At 44.8% G+C, this 21,160-nt stretch overlaps 1 protein-coding gene across 2 annotated transcripts in view; it reads right to left on the bottom strand.

Annotated features, from left to right (window-relative positions):
- Positions 1-9,857: 9,857 nt before the first annotated feature.
- Positions 9,858-21,160, bottom strand: part of LOC124296966 (guanylate cyclase 32E) — a 30,317-nt gene continuing 19,014 nt past the window's right edge. For both annotated transcript variants that reach the window (XM_046747471.1, XM_046747472.1), the window contains exons 9-23: positions 19,465-19,615; positions 18,690-18,780; positions 18,190-18,401; positions 17,417-17,596; positions 17,140-17,244; positions 16,936-17,007; positions 15,920-16,085; positions 15,618-15,825; positions 15,278-15,412; positions 15,101-15,213; positions 14,579-14,730; positions 14,350-14,448; positions 14,078-14,222; positions 12,409-12,507; positions 9,858-12,300 (exon numbers count right to left, since the gene is read on the bottom strand). In XM_046747471.1, the coding sequence (XP_046603427.1) occupies positions 11,507-12,300; positions 12,409-12,507; positions 14,078-14,222; positions 14,350-14,448; positions 14,579-14,730; positions 15,101-15,213; positions 15,278-15,412; positions 15,618-15,825; positions 15,920-16,085; positions 16,936-17,007; positions 17,140-17,244; positions 17,417-17,596; positions 18,190-18,401; positions 18,690-18,780; positions 19,465-19,615 (2,722 nt within the window). In that variant the 3' untranslated portion in view covers positions 9,858-11,506. The remainder of the gene's footprint in view (positions 12,301-12,408; positions 12,508-14,077; positions 14,223-14,349; positions 14,449-14,578; positions 14,731-15,100; positions 15,214-15,277; positions 15,413-15,617; positions 15,826-15,919; positions 16,086-16,935; positions 17,008-17,139; positions 17,245-17,416; positions 17,597-18,189; positions 18,402-18,689; positions 18,781-19,464; positions 19,616-21,160) is intronic.

The following is a 21,160-nucleotide window of genomic DNA, read 5'->3' as shown; positions in this document are numbered from 1 at the left end:
AACTAGATATTACAAATCACAACCTAACGATTTACAAAAACCGATTCGGGCAAATTTTCAAGTAGATTTTTTTTTCCCGCCGTAGCATCGCCGTGTCCAATAAAGTTGTGAGAGCTTTCGCAGATCTGATGTTTCTTTTAACCGTACGATAAATTGAAACTTCAGAAAAATATTTCTGTGCAGGCATCTCAAGTTTTATTTCGCAAATAGTAACCGCAAACAGTGTCGCGTTCATCTCACCACCGTGTCACCGACTTGATCCATCCAAGATCCTCGTCGCGTACCCAAATCCTCCCTTATTTTCACCATCGACTTACATTTTCCAAGCACTTCCAGTATATCGAAGAATCATACGACCAGCTCGTCGATACAGAAGTGTTCAAACAGTTTGTTCCTTCTGGTTCTCGCTGGTACGGAATACGGTACAATAAGCGGATGCACAAAGGTGTGGAGACCGTGACATGTGCCAATAAGGGAGGAGATGAAGACGTTCTATTGATTGAAAATAATTCATGTAAAAGCGTTAAAACGAAACGAATTAACGAGGATGAAGGCTTGGGCGATATTCTAGTCTTGTTCTAGTTTTTTCTCTTCGTTTTCGGTATCCCGTGAAGGTCGTTATGTCGGCTGTATTAAAATAGCGACGACACGTCTCCGAAGCTTCATGCGTCCAGACAAGGAAACGCATTAGCAGATAAAGTACGTGTAGGTATGTATAGCCTATAATCACCGTTGCAGTCGTTCGATAACTTCCTAACGATCACCTGTATCTGTGTGGTTCGACTGGTACTAGTGGCACTTAGCTGCGCCTATTATAACCTAACGATAATCACACATCGAGGAAACCACCACACCTGTCCATTACCACCCATCATCCAGCTAAACAAATTTGTCCGCACGGAGAGAATAAAACAAAAAAAAAACTAAATGAGAAAAAAATGACCATGGCACTGCGGGAAAACTGTATGAATTCAGAAAAATGTTGCATAAATCTTATGTTTAATACGAATACCAAAGGTTGGTTCACATCGGATGAAGAAATAAATGCTCTGTATCGATTGAAAATAAAGTTTTATCTTGTTGAACTGTCTAAAATGACTGACGACATTATTTTCCAAAATCTGATCCATAGTTTAGAATTAACGAAAAACATATGTAGCTGATTGATCAATTTGGCGAGAACCTTACGTAAAACTGTTCACGGGCATAACAGGTTATATGGATTCCGAAACTTGTCCCGTATGTCCAAAAATACCTATCGCTTGCTAAAAGAGAGAAAAAAAAAGAAGCTATTGATGGAATGAAAAAGTTTTTATTCGCAGCTAATATTAGCGAGCATTGAGGAGTCAACTTTTTAACCATCGTATAACACATGCGACGACGTGTGGCAACATTGAGATAACAGTTTTACCACTTTTAGGATATTCGTTGAAATAAAACCTAGATAATTAATTTGAATCGTGCTAAAGTACAAGTGATTATTATAAAAAACAAAGTTTCGACGTATAGCGCCAAGACGAATGGTCAAGTGTTTGTGCAACGGTTACTGTTTCACTACTCAAAACTGGAATCATCACACATCTACGCGAATGAATTAACGAGGAAAAGAAAGTGCAAGAATCTTTCATATCGTTTGCAAAATTGCATGCATTTTTTGCATTCCGTGACAGGTCAATTCGAAATCAGTAGATAGAGAATATATTTTAAGGCTTGCTATTTACAGCTGGATTAATTTACTGTCCGCCTATTTAAATATCAATGTTCATTTTTGACGACGATACGAACGGCGCTACGCGGACGTGGCTTTTAACCGTCGATAAATAACAATTATTCATCGCCTTTCAGAAGTGCTGCAAAGTCGAGGCTAGTCGTCGTATCAGCGCATGTACATAGATACAATTGTTATTAACGTTAATTCGACGCTGTTTATCCGGATTCTTCTTCTTCTCCCCCCCCTCCCCTCTCGCTCTCTCTATTTCTCTCGCTCTTTTGCCCGTTAATCCCGCAACACCCCGGTCGACGAAGATAAAGCCGCGATAAAAAATTCCGATAATGATAAGGGCGATAATTACTTTCGCTTTACGTTATTTCATTCCGTACATATTGTTCTCGGCTCTCGCTTCGCTTTCTTCACGCTGTCGACCTTTCAGCTTTTCATCCCTCCCGGTGTTTGCCAAATTTCGAAACATGTACAGGTACGTGTATTGGTATCACTGAGAGGATGAATAAAAGAGGGGAATGCAACGATTTGTGCCTCTTTTCTTCGATGTCAAATGAAAAAATCCTAATCCGCATACTTTTCAGGAATTTTATAGTCGGAATACTTAGGGATGAAATTGTTTACTTGCAAATAGGTAAGAAACTGGAAGTTTCGAAGTACGAATCGAGTGGTCTGATTTCTACGACATACTTATTACTTCTCTGTGATACTGCATCAGGAATAAATGTTCGAGTGAATAAAGTGAGTGATTTTAAGGAATACTGCTATTAAGGAATTCACTCATACCACAGGCGCATGAATCTCGACATTTTGTAAAAAGGTCAGGGTCAGCTGTCGAAATCTTAGGCTTCTTTTGTCTTCTTCTCTAAAAAAGCACAGCTTTTCTAACACACTGGGAAACTTATAACAGGCGACTTACCCGCGATGCTGCAATACCGATTCACGTCAGTCGCCGATGCCGCGTTTTTCCACGTCTTTTTCTCCCCGTTCCTTATTCCGCTTCCTCTTCCGCTCCTCCGTCTCGGTGTCGTGTTAATTTCGTGTAGATGGCCCATGTTACGAGCGAGGCTATTGTACAAACATCCAATCCTTTTTTGTGCTGTGTAAACAAGGACAGTTAGCAACAGTGACGTATACGCGAGAACCGGCGACGCAGTGATTGGTCGGCAATAGCTGCTATCTTATCTGCAATGTCAACAACGCGCTTGTCGCAAGGCTGCCTTAAGCTCTTCTCTCGGGCTGCCAATTCATGCCTCGAACGCTGTTGGTTCCCGTTAGCCACGGCTTTTCGCTACGTTATCTGCCACGGTTTCCTCAATTTTATATCGATACCACAGCCGCGTACATAGATTCGGTTCTCGTCCATTCGTTCTCGATGAAAATTTATAACCGAGTCCGCGAAACACGATTAAGCCAAATGTACCAACAGCGCGTCGCAACGCGTCCGCGATTTTCTGCATATGCTCAACTTTGCGCAATTTTAATTACGTTTTCCGTTTGACTCGGGACGACGATCAGCCTCCCGATGGATATATGCCATTATGCGGAATCATCGACGCGTGCGAAGTATGCAAACTTTCAGTTTAAATTAACAGTAAACAACGTCGAGCGTCTAACTAGCTGGCTAAAAAATCTCCGCGTTGTTGCAGCAAGCGTTAAACAAGATGGCAATACGGCTAAGCGGATATTAGCGCGTCTCGAGAAAATTCGCATCTTCTGCCGGTGGCTTGCCGATTTTTCTTGCTCAACTACGCCGTCGTTTGGGTATAATTGTAAATCAGCGATCACCGCAGGTTGGGCAACTTGGGTATTGGTTACAAATCGGGAATCGCCGGGTCACGTGGCTCTGTTTAATTTATTAAGTCTACAGCTGCGACTGGATATTGTGAAATTGAAAAACCGTTAGTTGGATGTTAGCCTTTACCAGAGAACGGGTATGAGGCACCAGAAGCTTACGCTCGTTATAACCGCAAACTATTGCAACCACGAACTCTGCGCTGATCATGTGCGAAACTGGTTATAACTTACAACTCGAACTACGTCTTATTTTTACGCGCCGTCACACACTCGACAAGCAAATCTAGCTTATTTCGCCGTATTTTGCGCTGCTTTATCATTACACAACTTGAACAAAGTTTTCAAGCCTCAAAGTCAAAGTGATGCGACGGGAAAAATTGATCCGGCAGTAAGAGAGCTTACGTAGGTTACATATAATTGGAATGCTTGTATTCTCTGCGGACAAATTTACAGGCAGCTTTATTACCTGCAAATTTTTATAATCACAATCCCCCAATTTTTCCTCACGACTTTTAGATTCAGGATGAAACTTTATATAGGCGGAATAAACAACTCTTACAATGTTTCCACTTTTGTATGTTGAGATATTGCGATTAGCTCAGACGTAGGTACACATCCCGCAATGTGACTGGTCCTAAGTAAATAATAACAATTAAATATCGTTGGAGAAAAATATTTGTCTTCGTATTGGAAATATATTCGACGTTGTGTACAATGGATACGTAATATTATACACGAACACGGGCACATCAGAGTCTTGAAACTTTCCGAGCTCCGCACTGTATCCAGTAATTAAAAAACATACATACCCAATAAGTATACAACGTTATCTCTTAGTCGAAATTGAAATACATACATATACATAGTATGTGTGTTTCACGCAAATCTCGTAGCTATATACGTGTATCGGTTACTCACGCATCGTCGTTCATCTTTTACTTGAAATTTATATATTTGCCGGCGATAGAGTTAATTTCATTATCTCTCGAAACGACGGTCGGTGGTCGTAAACGTCGTCATATTATACACGCGAGTCGCGGTTTCTACGTGCCTAAAATCCGAGCGCTAATCGGACGATTAATTACCATCGGAGAAAAAGATTGGCCAAGTTTCGTCGTCGCGACAAAATTCGGTGCACGTGAATCGCGTCGTTTCAACCTCGAATTTCCGAGCGGTCTTTATCGACGAAGGAGTATAAAATCCGGGCATTACCGTCGGCCGGATGCCGGAAAACGTCCCGGGCAAGTGGCGCTGCACGAGTTATTGTTATTGATTGTTGTTGCAGGGTGAAACGGTATAGCCGATAATAAATTCGGCGCCGTTTCTCCCCCGCGCTTCAAGTATAAACAATGGACCATTAGACACTTGTGAATCGTGATGCTGCGGCGTGTTCTACGACCGTAGGTACAAATGACGGTTGCGTGACGTCAAATACTAAGCGGCGTTCGCTGCGTGAATCAGGCTGCTCAAATTGTCCCGCTAGATTGAATGATAGCGGCATGGCTAAGTTGGCCGACAACCACTTCAACGTAAATAAGATGGTACCGATTCAAAGAGACTCTGGCCGACTCGCTGGCTCCGATGGATTGCACGAGGTGCGGGCACGTATATCCTCGATTCGACTTGGTGTGCGTTGCGTGTACGTGCCAACCATTCCGATCTCTCTCTCTCTCTCTCTCACTCTCTGTAATTAATTGCGTATATATTGATTCACCTGTACTTTTGTCACAACATACGCCTATTGTAGTCATTCATTATTTCTTACGCTCCAGCAGTAATTACCTAAGTATATGTGTTCGTTTATTTTTTTGCACTTAAATACTTAAGTTCAATATATTTTTTAATTAGTATGTTATCTCTAGGGGACATTGTCCCATGAAAATAAATTCTATCTTATATTTGTACAATTTTCTGCTTTACAGCACCGTTACGTTAATTTGTTAATTTTTCCTGTCATTTTTCCTGTATTTACTTTTTGCCACAGGCTCGTCACGGCATGATAAAATTAATTAATCAATCAATCAATTATTCTCTCTCCTCTTCAAAACACACGCGACACCTTTCAACAGCCGAGGCCCTTACACGGTAATAATAACAATAACAATGATAATCTAACCGTCCATTTATAGTTTGCTCAAATTATCGTACGTGATGTACGTATTTATCGGGCAAATGGAATTAACGTGCGACATTCTCACTTACCGCGTGAACCACATCCTTATTTTTAATTGCAAGGTGACCTTTCTTTAAACGACACTCTAGAAATGTATGATAACTTGCAGAATAATTCTTGGTTAGACATAATTCACGATTTCAAGTCATTAACGGTAATGTATATTCATTTATACCTTGTTGCGTTATTTTCGTCGATTTCTAATACCCATTACTCCTGATTTCCAATAAATTCTCAGCGTTCTAAGTGAATTCAGGAGGGTTCTTTGGATTAGATCGAATCATGGGAGATTTTCTACAAAAACAAAAAAATCTCTGAAAATCAATTGGTAAACTGAAAATTGACCAAAGCACGGAATAAGATAGCAATCGATAGGGAAGACTCGGTATCGACATCGTTTACCGCAAGACTTTTAATGGTTTCCAATGATATCCGTCAGTTCATTAATAGTTATTTCAAATAACCCTCAGGTTATTTCGGTCCCTTTTGATTTAAATCTGATTTCCAACTGTTAAATTTATGATTTCTTCTAGTGATTTGACTGGTCCCGCAACGTTTCTTCAATCCTCGATTCGATCAATTGCGCTTTCGAAGTACGAAGTGCGACGAATCAACAGCCTTGAGCATAGCTGTCTGACTGACCGCAATACCGCAATTAAAAACTTTACAATCCGAAACCGTTTCCAAGATTCATCGAAAAGAACAAATCGCGTCGATAAACTGTTAACGAAATTCCAGAGCCTTAAATTTTCAACGAGTTCTCTTCTTCCCCCGTTAAATCCGCTGCGACAATGCTGATCAAAAGCCTCGAGCGATTCTTGTCCGACAGGTTCTACCGTCTCGTTTTAGATACACCATCGAGGTATAACGTAAACTGCGATTGGTTCGCGAAAAGGGAATATCAATTATCCGCTCCGCCTCGTTTAATATTAATTGTCGGCAAACGTTCCTCGGGATCGCGAGCCGTTCGGATCGTCCAAAATTAATATTCGGGAGTGATTGAACAAAGGCGAGTATAAGGCGTTGTCTAAGGAGCTGAGGCGATCCTTTGAAGTCGGTAATTGTCAGGCGATTCCTGGAGCTTTGTTGCTGGCCGGGTAGGAACTCGTCCGCAGTCCCTTAGCGGGCGAAGCGACGACGATGCGGTTTCCACCCTCCTTTCCGAGGCGTCGTATAATCGCCCTGAGACCGACGCTCCTCTTCCTCAGCGTGACGGGTCTCCTCGCCCTTCCACCGCCCCGCTGCCCTTGGTTCTACAAGGCGTTCTACACCGGCTACTTCGCCTTTGCCCTGCCCTCGACCTTCGTCGTCACCCTCCTGACGACCGTCGAGGTCGTCGAGCACCGGAGTGAGGTGGACGCCCTCGCCGACCGCGGCGTCATCCTTGCGGCGCTGATCGTCATCCTCGTCAAGCAGAACACCCTTGTGCTGAACGGACCTCGCGTCGAGGGTTGGATCGCCGAAATACAGCGGCGCCGTGCCGCGGCCTCAAGTGCGGCCGAGCGGACGCGGTTCGTCCGCAACGACGCGGAGGCCGCGCTGCTCATCAAGCTCTTCTTCGTGGTCTGGATTCTCATCGTCGTCGCCTTCCTCTCCCCTCTTTATTTCGGACGCCCCGACGCCGACGCCCATCGGCTCCCGAGCGTCGGGACGTCGCTACTCGGCGTCGAAACCGACCTCGACTTCGCCCTTGCCTACGCCTGGAACACCGCCGCTCTCTCGATCGCCATCCTCGGCGTCCTTGGCGCCGATTTCTTCATGGTCGGTATGTACGCCGAGGCTGCGCGCAGACTCGAAGCTCTTGGCGAACGGCTCCGGAGCGTTGGACGCGACGCGGAAGGACCGCAACACCCTCCGCGTAAGTAACTACCGCCTAACTTCCCCGCTGAATTATCGGTTACGTAACCACGTACCGATTTTTCAGGTAAGCTTGCCGACTTCGATTCCCATCGTCGGTTTCTCGAGAGATCCGTCGACGAGCATTCCGACGTTGTCAGGTAACTAGTCGATCGATGAAAAACTCTCTTACCGTCTTCGATGCTTTTTTCCCCATGACTTATATTCACCGTGCTCTTTTCCATCGATTTTCAGCTTCGTCGCCGAACTTAATCGCGTGTACTACTGCACTCTCCTCTTTCAATCGGTTCTCGTTGCGGCGCTTATCGGCGGCTGCGGATTCTACGCGTTCGTCGTAAGTATTTTATTCGACTCTGACACGGTAAAGTCTAAAATTAATCACTTGTTGCAGCGATAAAGATTTTTCGGAATAGAAGCACGGAGACACGACAATCCGTATCGTGTTCGGACAGTCCTGGAATTCGGACTTAATTGTCTCTGGTAAGGGACACTGTTGATGGATTCTTGAAAGAAGTTCGTTGTTTATTTTCAGAGTTTCTTAAACGGGGATAAGTCGAGTTTCTTCAAGTCGGTCATGTACATATCGGCCGTTATCGGACAGAACTGGCTGATTAGTAAATTTGGAGATCGTCTGAAGCGCGCGGTATGAACTTTTGTTTAAATGCTTTGTATTATCGTTTGTGTGCGCGGCTTGATAAGAAATTTAGATAAGAATACGCTTTAGAGTGTGAACGTTGCCGAGGATTTGTGGAACTCGTGCTGGTACGAGTTGCCCGTCAAAGACCGTTCGACGGTTTTGCTAATCATGCGAGCATCTCAAAAATCCCTTCACATGTCTGCTGGAACGATTTTTCAAATGGACCTGGAGAGTCTCGGCTTCGTAAGTATAATTCGCTTCGTTTATCCTGTTTTGGAAAAAAATGCAGGTTCAGAGGCAATGTTTAGATTATTTTCTTTCACAGTGAGCAGTAAAATGGATTCAGACCTTATCGACTCCGGTTTGATTTATTCATTCGCTATCGGTAATTGGTAACATTTTTTCAAAACCTTCCAGCTTGTTAAAGGAACGTTGTAAAATTCTAAGAAATCTGTGTCAGTAACTTGTGTTTAAAATAATAATCACACTGTTAAACCGAATGAAACTGTTAAAGGCAGTTGATACTCGTATTTATAAAAATTGACCAATTTTTCCAGATTCTATCCTCGTCCTACTCGTACTTCACAGTCCTTCGGAACATGTACAAATGATGTATCGACGATGACGAGGCTCGTGGTTTTTGGCAGGCGCTGTTTACTCAGGGACGGCAACGCATCGCCTGCGTGTTACCCTGGTTGCATAATTGCGGGGGAATCGAGCGGCCGATTCAAATTTGAAATGGCGCTCCTTGCTGGGAAAGAAATACGCCGAGTTGACATTGCTAATACGGCTCACGGCTCTCTTCGACGTGCAAACTTTCAAAGGAAAGATAAACTGCCGTGGTAAGCGGCTTTGCAGTCACGCGGTGCCTCGGAGGTCGTGTTCCAATTTCCTTCGATGGAATTGTTTCAGTAACCAGGAAGCTTAATTCTGCTAATACCGCGCTGCAAACTTGTCGTATTTTATACCACGTGACGCGCAAATTAGTTTGCCAATATCCTCACCGCCAATTGCCGTTCCCATGCAATATGTTCTCGATCCTAATATCGGCGAGTACCGCTTACGTAAACCGCCTCATTTCAATACACATAACCATCCATTTCCGGTCCTCGGATCTATGGAGAAATTTCGGTTTGAATTATTAACTTTCTCCGAGATCGAGGCCGGAGTGTCGAATAAAAAAAATTGCTGCATAACTTTTCAGAATGTGGAGGAAATTCTGATGCTATCGATGCGTCGTATTCCACGATATAACGAATTGAAATTCTTATGTACGCAACGTGTGTCGTATAATATAATTCACGTGCAATAGGGATTTTCTTTCTATCTCGTTTTCCGTTTTTTCTTTTAGGCAGGATAAAAAAAAATTACCGTCGTCTGACCGAAACTCACATTTGACAGTTCAAGTTTTCATTATATATTTAACAATTTATTCATATATTAGATATATTTCATCACGTTGTTCTCGAGCGTCAGAATAAGCTCGTGTCCTTTTGATTATTTATTTATATGTCTTTTCAATTCCTAGTTCATCGATACGTCTCTCATCGATGAATCACATATCAAGTACATAGGCAATGTCGACGAATGTAATATCGTAAAAAATGACCAAGCGATTGTGACAATCAACTTTTACGCATATATAAATTCATTTGGAATAAAACAATAGCAGATTCGAAATTGACTAGATATATATATTATATATATTTGTATAATATATAAATAACTATATGCTTGACAAAATACGATATTACCAGTTGGGTAAAATTTATGCATACATGTATACACATACCTGTGTGTTACACATGCATTGACTTATACTTGAGTAAGTGTATCAATAAAAGCACGAGCCTTTTTGATTGTCTAAGCTATAATAAAACTTACGCCTAATCGTAAATCTGTGTATATTATATAATCTTATTCAATTTTTAATGCAGTAATAATGGATGCTAGATACTGCAATACGTAACCCCTTTTTGTCTAATATCCGGTGCGTATATCTCACTTCAAACAATTCACGGGTTAAAAATGTGAAGAATCCAAACAAGATTATTAAATATTGCAAGAAGTTACTCGCCTGCCTCAATTGAGTCCCAGTCACCCGCGCTTCAATATTCTTTATTCTCTCCTTCAGTAAAAAGATCCGATTCGTATCTTGAAAGAAAAAAAATTATTGAAATCCCGATGAGCCCTCGGAGAATTCTTTTACTCGATTATCTTCTGAAGTTGTATAACAATGTAAAAGTCAATTTCTCAGACGTCGTCGTGTTTCACTGCTACGGGGTGGTCGAAGTAGAACTGGTTATTCCGAGGGACAGCCTTTGTCAAAGTCTTTTGAAATTTCACAGGATGTATAATATTTGAGGATATCCTACGATCAGGATATTTTTATCAACATTTTTTTTTTCTACAGTCTGCTGTCAGTGTGAACAACTGAATTGATCAAAACTTTTTGGATAGTACAGGGATTAGGCATTAGGCAGTAGATAACGATATTGAATCGAACATCATACACAAAGACATGACACATGTGAAAATTGATCGGATTGATCAAAGACACATCGTGGCTCTTGATATACTTCGTACGAACATCAAAGATATTTAGCTAGACTGAGAGGACTATTTCGGTCGGTAATTAGTCGAAATCGGAATGAATTGAAGGCGACGGGAGTAAAATGTAGAAAATCGTAACGACGCTAAACTATAACGCGCGCGGTGAAATTTTATCGAGTTGAGCGAAGCTGGGAATTAGAGAGAGAGAGAGAGGGAGAGAGGGAGAGAAGGAGACGGAGAGAAAGAGTTTTGACTCGACTAATTAGCGAGATGGTGGGGGGACGGGAGAAGAATGAGGAGGGTGAAGGATTAATTTAAACGTACTAATCAGCGTGATCCGCGTTATTTAACGAGCCGGGTACGAGGACGGGTAAATATTTTTAACGCGTCGGTCGTAGATATAATGGAGGAGCAGACTTTGGTACAGGACACTTTATTATGTCATTTAAATTTACCGGCTTATTTATGACGGGAATAAAAACGGGGCATAACGAGCCATTACGTCACCTACCCTCATTCGGCGAGATTAAGATGAAGTAAAGATTTACTGTGACTGGCTAGAATAGCAATACCACCGACTCGCTCGTCCCCCGCAGCTTTCAACCGTTATGCCGGCATTATACCGAGCCGCGGAAAAGCCGGAGGGCGATATTTTCCAGGCGGCGCAATATCGCGAGCTGCCCCCGCGATAAAGCGAACAAACCCGCGCCTTTATTAAAGCTCAAAAAACACAAAGCGGCCGAAAATGCGGTGACACTCAGCCGCTCAGTCAGTCGGGACACTGGCTGGCCGAGTATATGAGCGGGGTGGAGTCCCACCCGTCGATTTCCTCCGTCGACTGGGTGTCGCGACGCGGGGCGTCGACGACCAGAGAACTGTGCCTCGGGCTGCTGGGCGCGGACCTGCAGACCATCTGCAGACCCAGATTCGGCTTGAGCCGAAAATTCCGGGGCCCGATGCGGCTGCAGTCGTTCCGCAAGACCGGAACGCTTCCGGCCATCGGAAGCCCGCCGTTCGCCTCGGCGCGTAAGACTTCCGGTTCCGCGTTCAGGATCGACGGGGAGGGCTCCGAGTCGCAGAGCTTTTCGACGCAGGGACAGGACGAGCTTGCGGAGCGCATCGTCTCCATGCATCCGGAGCCTCCGAGGCCGCAGGATGGCCGCTTCTTGCAGGGACTGTTGTCGGCTATGGATTCGAGTCGACTTCCGCTTCGCTGAGTCTGCTGGTCGAGCTGATCCGAGCTGGCGAACCTCAACCGCTTCGGGGACTCGCTCGAGCACCTTAGGAAGGTCTTTCTTACTAGGGACTTGTTCTTCAACGAGCTTCGCGGCGCCGAGGACTCTCCGGTGGCTGAGACTCCTCCGCAGGACGACGGCTGCTGGGAACGACGGGCTAACCGTTCCTTCGATCTCTGCTGCTGGAGGAAAGGGTCCTCCCCGATGAGCCAGTAGGTCAGACGCTCGCCCTTTCCCTTCATCGAGACAACGCCGCGTTCCACCAGGTGGAAGCCGCCGACTTCGTCCAGAAGTCGTTTCGTCTCCCAGCTGCAGTGGATCTTCAACGCTGTTGGAAAATTCAAAAACGATTCGCGTTAGTCGGTGCACGATTATCGCCGCTGCCGCGTGCAGTGCAGTCGGAAGTCAGCTCGGGTTCTGCTTTAATGGTTCTTACGTTGGCCCGTTGACTCCATCCGACTCGCCGTGTTTACCGTGTCACCGAAGAGGCAGTATCGCGGCATTTTCAGACCAACCACACCCGCGCATACTGGTCCTGTTTTTGAAAAAACAAATACTTCGTCAGAGGAGTTTTGGGTTTTCAATTACGGAGTACATACGACAATCGCAATAGTACGCTTGGCCGACGTGACTCAGGAAATTCGTATACGAGTTCTCTCTGGACACTGACATTCTGGAATCTTTATTGCGAAAGCTCTTTCCCATGACATCGAAAGAAACCGTAAGTTTTGTTTCACGCCGTAACGGTCTTGAATTGTAAGAAGGAAGGCGGTACACGCATTCCTAGAAATATTGCGATGTTCGTTCTATACCCGCTCTGGTGAAAAGTCGTGCTTTTTATCCGTCTCAATGGGATAGATGTCTTTCAAGGGAGATTAACGGGCACATTGTTGTCTAACTGATGTTCCGGATATTATCATTCGAGAGATTTATGGCGAAGAGGCTTCGTTTGCGAAGTACTACGACATCGATTCGCAGTCACCCATGGCAAATTGGACCTTTAACCGTGCTGTTTGGTCGAAAAAAGGGCGTTCATTCCGCGAATGGTCCGAAAACTTACATCTTGCTCAGAGTTCTTCTACCGACGGAATATCTCGATTCGTGAGAAGTGAAGCACAAAATACAAGGAGGTATTTCGAACTGGCGAGAAGTACTCTTTGTGGAAAAACAATCGACACGAGTGAAGTATTGCCGAAAGGTTAGGCGGAAAACAGGGTGAAATTGTCGGAAGTACCGCGGTCTTTGTCTCAGTAGCGAGAGACCAGAATAGCTCTGCACTGAAGCGCAATGCAAACTGGAGTCGTGATCTGGTTCCGCAGAACAGAGATTTGGACATATAAGTGTTGTTTCCGATGCCTCGACTTGGTCGTGAATCACTTCAAAGGCGAAAGGATACGGCACGTCGCCTCTACCGGGGGTATGAAGAACGAGCATAACCCCAGTAGACTATAAGACGGAGGCGTTCAGCCGTGGCGTAATGCTTCTTCCATACGTATTCTGTTGGGGACTAAACTACAGAAATGTAGACTGCTCCGAATCTTTGCCATTACTCCGGATTGGTTGAAATCATCATCATTTTGCAGCCGAAGAAATGGGCCATAACCCAAAGACGATGGGCGCTCCCGACCATCCCAGAACGACTGACGCGAACGTCCCGGCTATTCTTGTGAAAAATGGTTTAACTCCCAATGCGGAGAATGTGTTTCATGCTTCGGGCACGATTTATCGACCAGCCCGACACGGTAATGGTAACACATTATCATGCAATAACTATTCCTGTTTCCTTGACCACTCGGGAAACTTGAATAATAGGACTATCACGTTCTCTTTCCGAGGCAGTCCATTCACCGCAGAGTTTCGTGCCTGTTGTTTCTCGGCTTTGGTATTGCACGCGGAGAAAAACAGGCTAAAAATATTCAAGCATTACCCGGTACGCAATTGCGAGTTAACGTAGAAGCGGTAGTCACATTTGTGCGAATGAAATTTTGAAGCCGCTAGTATATGTATAGCCTGCGTTGCCGGAGCATTGAAAAAAGATTGCGAAACCAATTTGCGTGTCGAGGATATACACGTTGTCCAGAGTGATATACGGTATCAAGACTCACCCGAATGAATACCGATGCGAAGTTGTAGCTTGTCGAGAGGTCTGTGACGTATGCTGAACTGTTTAACAGCGTTGAGAAGGCACAAAGACATCGTGGCAATTTCGCCCGCGTGCTGATTGCCATTTCTGATGGGAAGTCCACTGACCTGTAAAAAAGATAATAAGAAAAAGGAAGAACAAGAAACAAAACGCGAGGAAGAATCCAACCGTCGACACGGTGACACGGATCCACTGTTTCAGGTCTCGGATGGAGGTAGAGAGGGAGGGACTCACCACCATGTAGGCATCTCCGATCGTCTCCACCTTGTACACGTCGTAGTTTTCTATCGTCGAGTCGAAGCACGTGTACAGGTCGTTCAGGAAGTCGACCACCTAGACGCCAACACGTATGTATATCAAACGGTCATTCCATCAGAGCTGAGCTGCCGTTAGAACCGCCTACCGCTATCGCAACCGCGCCCTGCACCGCGACAATACTCTCATGTACGCACATTCCACGAACCTGCAACGGTGTGCTTTCCGCTGACATCGACGTGAACCCGACTATGTCGCTGAAGTATATTGTCACGCAGTCAAATCCCTCCGCCTCGACTTTGTGCCCCCGTTTCAGTTGCTCGGCGACGTATCGTGGAAGCATCTCGTACAGAAGCGCGTCTGAGGATCAAGCAATGGAAAGCCGTCTGGTAATGGAAGGATACCTGGTTTGGGGGGAGTCTGACATCGACACGGTGAACAGAGCTCGTCGCGCCATTGACGACTTGACGCTCGCTCACGATCAGTACTGCATGTTTCACCGTGTCGATGCCAGTCATGGGTAGAACTTCATAGTCAGGCATGTATCGATAATTTTGTCTCATGGCAGAGGTTTGGATACCTCACTTCCAAAAATTGAACTCTAACAAGCCGAGGGTGTTCGGATACAATTTTAAGTCCCGACAAAAAAATCTTTCCGCAACAGGACATTTTTTTCCTGTTATTCGCAATTCGATAAAAACCGGTAATCCGGGTTGAAAATAACAGTGACCTGTTTTTTTCTTTTCCTCGATCAGCTGATCGGTTCTCTCGTCGACGAGTACTTCTAAATTCGTAGCGTATTTCTCCATCATAGCCATCATGTTGTCGAATATGTTCGGTTTCCTGAAAAAACGACGACGAATAAAGTTCCCGAATGAATGGGTGACAAACTTATCTTCGTACTCACATGCCTTTTTTCAGGGGACGCAGTCTGTTTCTGACTACTTTGAAGTCTGGCCGATCATCCGGGTTCTCAGCCCAACATTCGACCAGGCAATCCCGAACGAAGTCGAAACTGTTTTCCAGCTTGTCGAACGGCGGTCTGCGAAGAGAAAGAAAGTCGTATAAAGGGAAAAGAAGCGAGCGATAAGAATGGATGAAAAGAGCTGAAAAGACGTTTCTCAGAATCACAGCAGCAGGACCCCTGGCAGTATCGAAGGCTGATTTACATATCCATACACGATGGATTCCAGCCATTCGCATACATACCTACGGGAAGACCATGTGTTACATGGGCATAAAGTTACCTGTACGGTGGCTTCCCCGGTTTGCGAGTGATAACTCTCTTCAGAATCTCCGGAGCAGATAAGTCGGTGATGCCGAACGGCCCGTGGCGTCCTTGTATCTCGTAGAGAACAATCCCGAAGGAATACACGTCACCCTTCTGGTAGTCCCGAATCGAGGGTTCTCTTATTTGGGGCGAACGGAGAAGTTCTGGTGCCCGATACAGCAGCCCTGCAACCAACGTAAGGAGAACACGAGGCTTTAGAGGGTGGGTTGAAACGTGTCGAAAATTGAAGGAACCGCGAGCCGCAAGCCTTCTTTTTACCTTCGTATTTCTTAATTATATCAGTCGGTTCGCACTCGGCGTTTCTCTTGAATTCGCGGAGACCAAAGTCCGCAAGTTTTACCACCCAACGGGAGTCGACAAGACAGTTGGACGTGCTCAGTGCTCCGTGAAATCGGACCGGCGACTCGTGAAGGTATATCATCCCCTGGAAAAACGAAAGAGAAGAATAACAGCTACGAGAAAGATGAGAAGAGGGGAAAGGAGTGAAGGAAAAAGCAGGTTTCGACGCAACATTCTCTGAATTCGCTTGCCCAAGCAGTCGAGTCGTTATCTTTCGAGCCGTCCAATCGACAGCGATTTCCTCTTCAGAGAAGGGGACAACCTTACCCGATTAAGACGTTACTGCCGACGATTCGTATTAAAGACGGGATATGGAGTTATATTGTTACTCGAGAAGTAATTACTCGTAGATTTTCGGAAAGCTTGACAGAGTCCCGAGTTCACGGTCCCGTGGATCCCGGCATTTGCGCGAGTGGATTAAACGCAATTCTCGTAAAGGTAATTAGAATCACAAATGGCATCTTAATTCGTTTTTACGTCAGACTCGTCATAGCCCCGAGCAGGAAGCTTGCGTGGAGGACTGCTTTTGCGCCAGGGGTCTCGAAAGTTCTGGCTTAGTCCCCGCTTACCCGCATTAAGAAGGAATCCCCGTGATAAAATGGAATGTTCTTGGCACAGCTAGATTGTCATTCATTTCGTGAATAATTACAGGTAGAGTTCTAGTTTCTCTATCCGTGCAAATTCCAGCGGCAAAAGCTGCCCCCTCCCCCCCCCCCCCCCAGGATACGGTAGGTGGTAAGTTACACGTGAAATCGTGAAAGCGCTTCGCCGCGAATGACGTCAGCGGGTAAAACACGAGTGACAAACGACTTGGCGAGGTCGATCAATCATCGCGAGTCAGCGCAAACCCGAGTAAGTACCAACCTACATTACACGTACGAGCACATGATTTAAGCTTGAGGATACGCAGGCATTAAGACGGCGAACTTACTTACCCTGATAATGTCCCCGACTAACGAAGCTATGAACATGTTATCCAATTTGACGTCCTCGTTGTCTAGGATGTCCTGCAACCGAGATGATTTATCATCAGCCGCTGCAGCCGTAATTTTCTTGGCTTGACGTCTTACAGTCGGTGTCCGACTGTTGCAAGGTAAATATAATTAAATAGGAAGATATAAGACTGGGAGAGTAGTCACCTTCAGGCTTCCTCTCGTGCAATATTCCACCACTATGCAAATGTTTGGGGGATCGGTGCAGGCTCCGATGAAAGCGTTTAAATTGTCGTGCCGCAAATCCCGCATCTGAAAGTCATGAGTTTCTTTTGCTCCGCTTCGTTTCCATAACTTGGTTTGAAGTAACCGAGTAACTTTATATTTACTAGGTACAGCAACAGGTATCCATCAAACAGAGATCAACAATGCCGTGCTAATACGAAATTCTCAGCCCTCGGCTTATCAAAATTCAACCGCTCACCATTTTCAGCTCCTTCTTCATCTCCCTGGTGATTTCGATAGATTTTTTTCGCACCTTTTTCACCGCGTATATTCGCCCCTTGTAGACTCCTATTTGGGTGAAGATAGTCGAGTAGCGAAAATCCGCATCTGGGTTCGAGCTTAATGACACTTGACTCGTTCTCACGACTGGCTGAATCGCCTAAAATACATTCGCTTTGATTAGCCTCGACTCCGCGGACTACCGCCAGCCGCATCGTTATCCCGCTCTCTGAAAGAGATGGAATACGTTGCACAACGATCCCGAGCTTCGAGCGACAGAGCTTTGAGAATCAGCACGGCGTACAACCGTGACGAATTCCGTTAAATGACTTGACTCTAGAATTGAGGGACTGACGTCAGAGGTTCGCCTCATTTTGCAACAAAACAGCAATCGCAAGGGTCGTTGCGACTTTGTCAAAAGTGAAGGTGGTGCTGATTCGACAGTTGCAAGCACTTGGTAAGAAATTCGAAAGTTCTGCGTCACGTGACATCAGTTTATCCAATCGGCCAAGTAAGTCATTTACCGATGAGACTTCTACCCATTCATAATTCTGAGTTTATTAATTTTTTATCTTTTTGCAATATCAACTAATAACGGAAGAAAATCCTAGATACGGTATCGTTTTTTCTCACGTTGAAGAGACGACGCAGGAATCTGCATAGTTTTGTGGCACGTCTCGAGGCTTCCTCATGTTCGAGTTTCGCGGGTAAGATCGACACGTGATCGTATAATATTTGAATAATTTTTAAAACCTTGATATTTTTTGTGGCGTCGTCTGTCTCGCTTTTAGCGGGAGTAGCTTCGTCCTCCTGTTCCTTGACCTGAATTTCCTTATAGTTGACTTTCCACAGAAGCGAGTCGAGTGCCTGCTCGTACCGCCAATTCCTGTAGAGCACCAGGGCGATCCCAGTTAGTATCAAGAGCAATCCCCCCGCGACGCCGCCTACTATTTCACCAGTGTGCGCTATACCGAATCACACAATGGAAAACCTTAATCGGGTCGATGTCGAACCTCTGACTTCGATTCTTACATACAAACATCGTCGAGCTATCCGTCGTTCAGGGTATTCCCGAGTGAAAAATGGGTTCCCCGTCTTTTCGTCTTACCGACTTTCAGTCCTTCTACCAAGACTGGATCATAAATCGCGCACTGTTTTGCCGACAGTAGGTAAAACCGGTAGACAGGAAGATCGAGACTTTTCGGATTTCTTGCATAAATATATCTACGTAATGATTGTAATGTTATACGTACACTTGCACTTTTCACCGTGGTAGCCGCAGTAGGGTTCGGCAATGGGTGGCGTTCCTCTGATCCAAGGTATTTTCTTGGTTAACCGTAGTCTCTGTCGTTCAGGGAAAGCATCAGCAGAAGTTTTGGAAAGTTTAAAAGATGAGTAGTGGAAAAAATTTGGAGAGCAATTGTTTACTTAACAATGTACGGGCTATATATTTTTAACCAAAAGTGAGTCTCGGCGAAAATATTGAATACTTTATGATAAGATAAAAATCTGAAAAAAATCAACCACAATAAAAATGATGAGAAAATTCAATTTGATTAATTTTTTTCCAATTTTCCAAATTTACAATTTTGGAAAAATGGAAGATAAATTGTGAATTTTGGATATATTGTCTTAAAAACGTTGTACATTGTAATTAAGAAGTTTCCGAGGAATTAAACGAATGATGTTGTAAATACAGGCTTTACAAATTTTGGTAAACGGAAATTTCAAAATAATGATAAAATTCTTTCAAAATTCATATGTATTCAGATAAATCAACGAATTCGTTTCACGTGACAAATAAAAAAACATTACTTGAAAATCTACTAAACAACGTTCTGTTTAAGCAATTTATTGATGACTTTTGTGCATTATTATCTATAAAATTTAATATTCTTATCGTCGTTATCGCGGTTGATTTCTTTCAAACTGTTATCTTGTCGTAAAGTATTCAACATTGTCGTCGAAACTCACTTTCGGTTGGGCAAGTATAGTCAATAGATCCATGATATAAAATGCCCAACTTACCGGTAAACCGGACTTCTCCTCCTTCCCAACGAAGTACCCGATTGGATAAAGGCCGAATCTGTCCTCCCCGTCGTCCTTTGGCTGATTACCAATGGCAATTACGGAGTAATTGCCCTCGGCGTCACCGTTCTCGTCCATGTAAACCATGTACCTGAAACAAGGAGAGTGTAGCGAGTTGAGCGACGTCATTTGCCGTTCGGGTATTATCAATCGATCATTATTCCTCGTCGACTGGCACGTATGAGGCACAAATTAATGCAATTAATCCTTGAGCGTAGATATCGATCGATTTGACCCTCACCCGGGATTGAGTTACTCCACCGAATCCGAGAAGCTCCTTGGGTCTCGAGGCAGCTTCCGGAGGTGATCCGGTTTAAGCGATAAGATCGCGAGGCCTCCGCGTCTCGGAGGCTCGTTAATTAGGTGAATATTACACATCTCGACGCGTCGTCGACGACGTGATACTCCGGTCGGTTCCATCATCCCGCACGCACGTGTCCCAAGCTTTTTTGTACGAGCGCTGATGTTTTGCGGGTTTGTAGAGCTTCGTCGCGTGCCGAATTTCCGGACGTTGCGATAAGGGCGAAAAGTTTTCGCGATTCCATAAAAAAATAAGAGCAGATAAATCGGCAACTTGACGCGAAATTTCTGGCATTAACCGTTAATCTCGGACGGTGATTACCGGCTCGATTTCGACGACGAGATTACCCAAATTGACTGCCCGCTACCGAAGAGTTTGAGGATCTCGTGTCCGGCTATCAGGATATCGCGGGGCTACGCAAGCTCGCGATCAGCGCCGTGCTTTATCGTTACAAAAGTCGAATTCCCGTCGCCGCGTTTGTATCGCTTGATCAGGCACGCGAAACTGATTTCGGAGCTTTCGAGTCTCGACGAAATTGCGTTGATAGTGGACTGGACAGTGATGTAAGCTCGGCACTGCCGTAATGCCGGCGTGTTTTATTATTAGAACGGACGGCGTAATTTTTCTCTCTCTCTCTCTCTCTCTCTCTCTCCTCTCCCGAGTTTTCCGTGTATAAGTGAGACTGGGTACACGTGTTATACTATAAGTACACCTGTACAAGCAAGACGCGCTTGTGGCGATATCCGATATTCACCGGGAGTTAAAATAAAAAATGCCAATGACCGGGGGATGCGAATTGCTCGCCACGGAGTAACGAGACGCTAATTCGTCAAATATCGGAATCCTGATGACCGGAAACTTCCGCTCATCTTCCTCTTCCGCCATACGCATCCGGACGCAATAACGGCGGCTCTGATTTTCACCCCGAAATCACCCCGCGGCTTTCGATTTGAACGACCCTTAATCGATTATCGGAAGCTCGACACGTGCTCGGCAGCAACGAGAGCGTGGTGGGTCTCTCATCGATTCAGAGAACGGATGAATGAACGTAATACTACCGAGCTATAAATAAAAACCGCGGTCGTACGTACGTGCGGAATATGCGAGGGTATGAGAGAAAAAGATTGGCGAGTTTTTTTATCAGGGTGAAGAACTTTCCCGCCGCACATGCGTCTATATTTTCATTTTGCCACTTATTTACATATTTTCACAGACTCGTCATTCTTGTCTTGATAAAATTTTATTCAACGGATGTGTCGAGTCCTCACAGACGTTAGAGAATTCATTTAGAAACGATTCCACGCGAACATGCGTGCATGTGTGTAGTTACTATAC

Source organism: Neodiprion virginianus, chromosome 2 (assembly GCF_021901495.1).
Source record: "Neodiprion virginianus isolate iyNeoVirg1 chromosome 2, iyNeoVirg1.1, whole genome shotgun sequence".
NCBI classification, from domain to species: Eukaryota; Metazoa; Arthropoda; class Insecta; order Hymenoptera; family Diprionidae; genus Neodiprion; species Neodiprion virginianus.
Note: the sequence above shows the minus strand (reverse complement) of the source record. Positions and strands in the feature narration are given on the sequence as shown.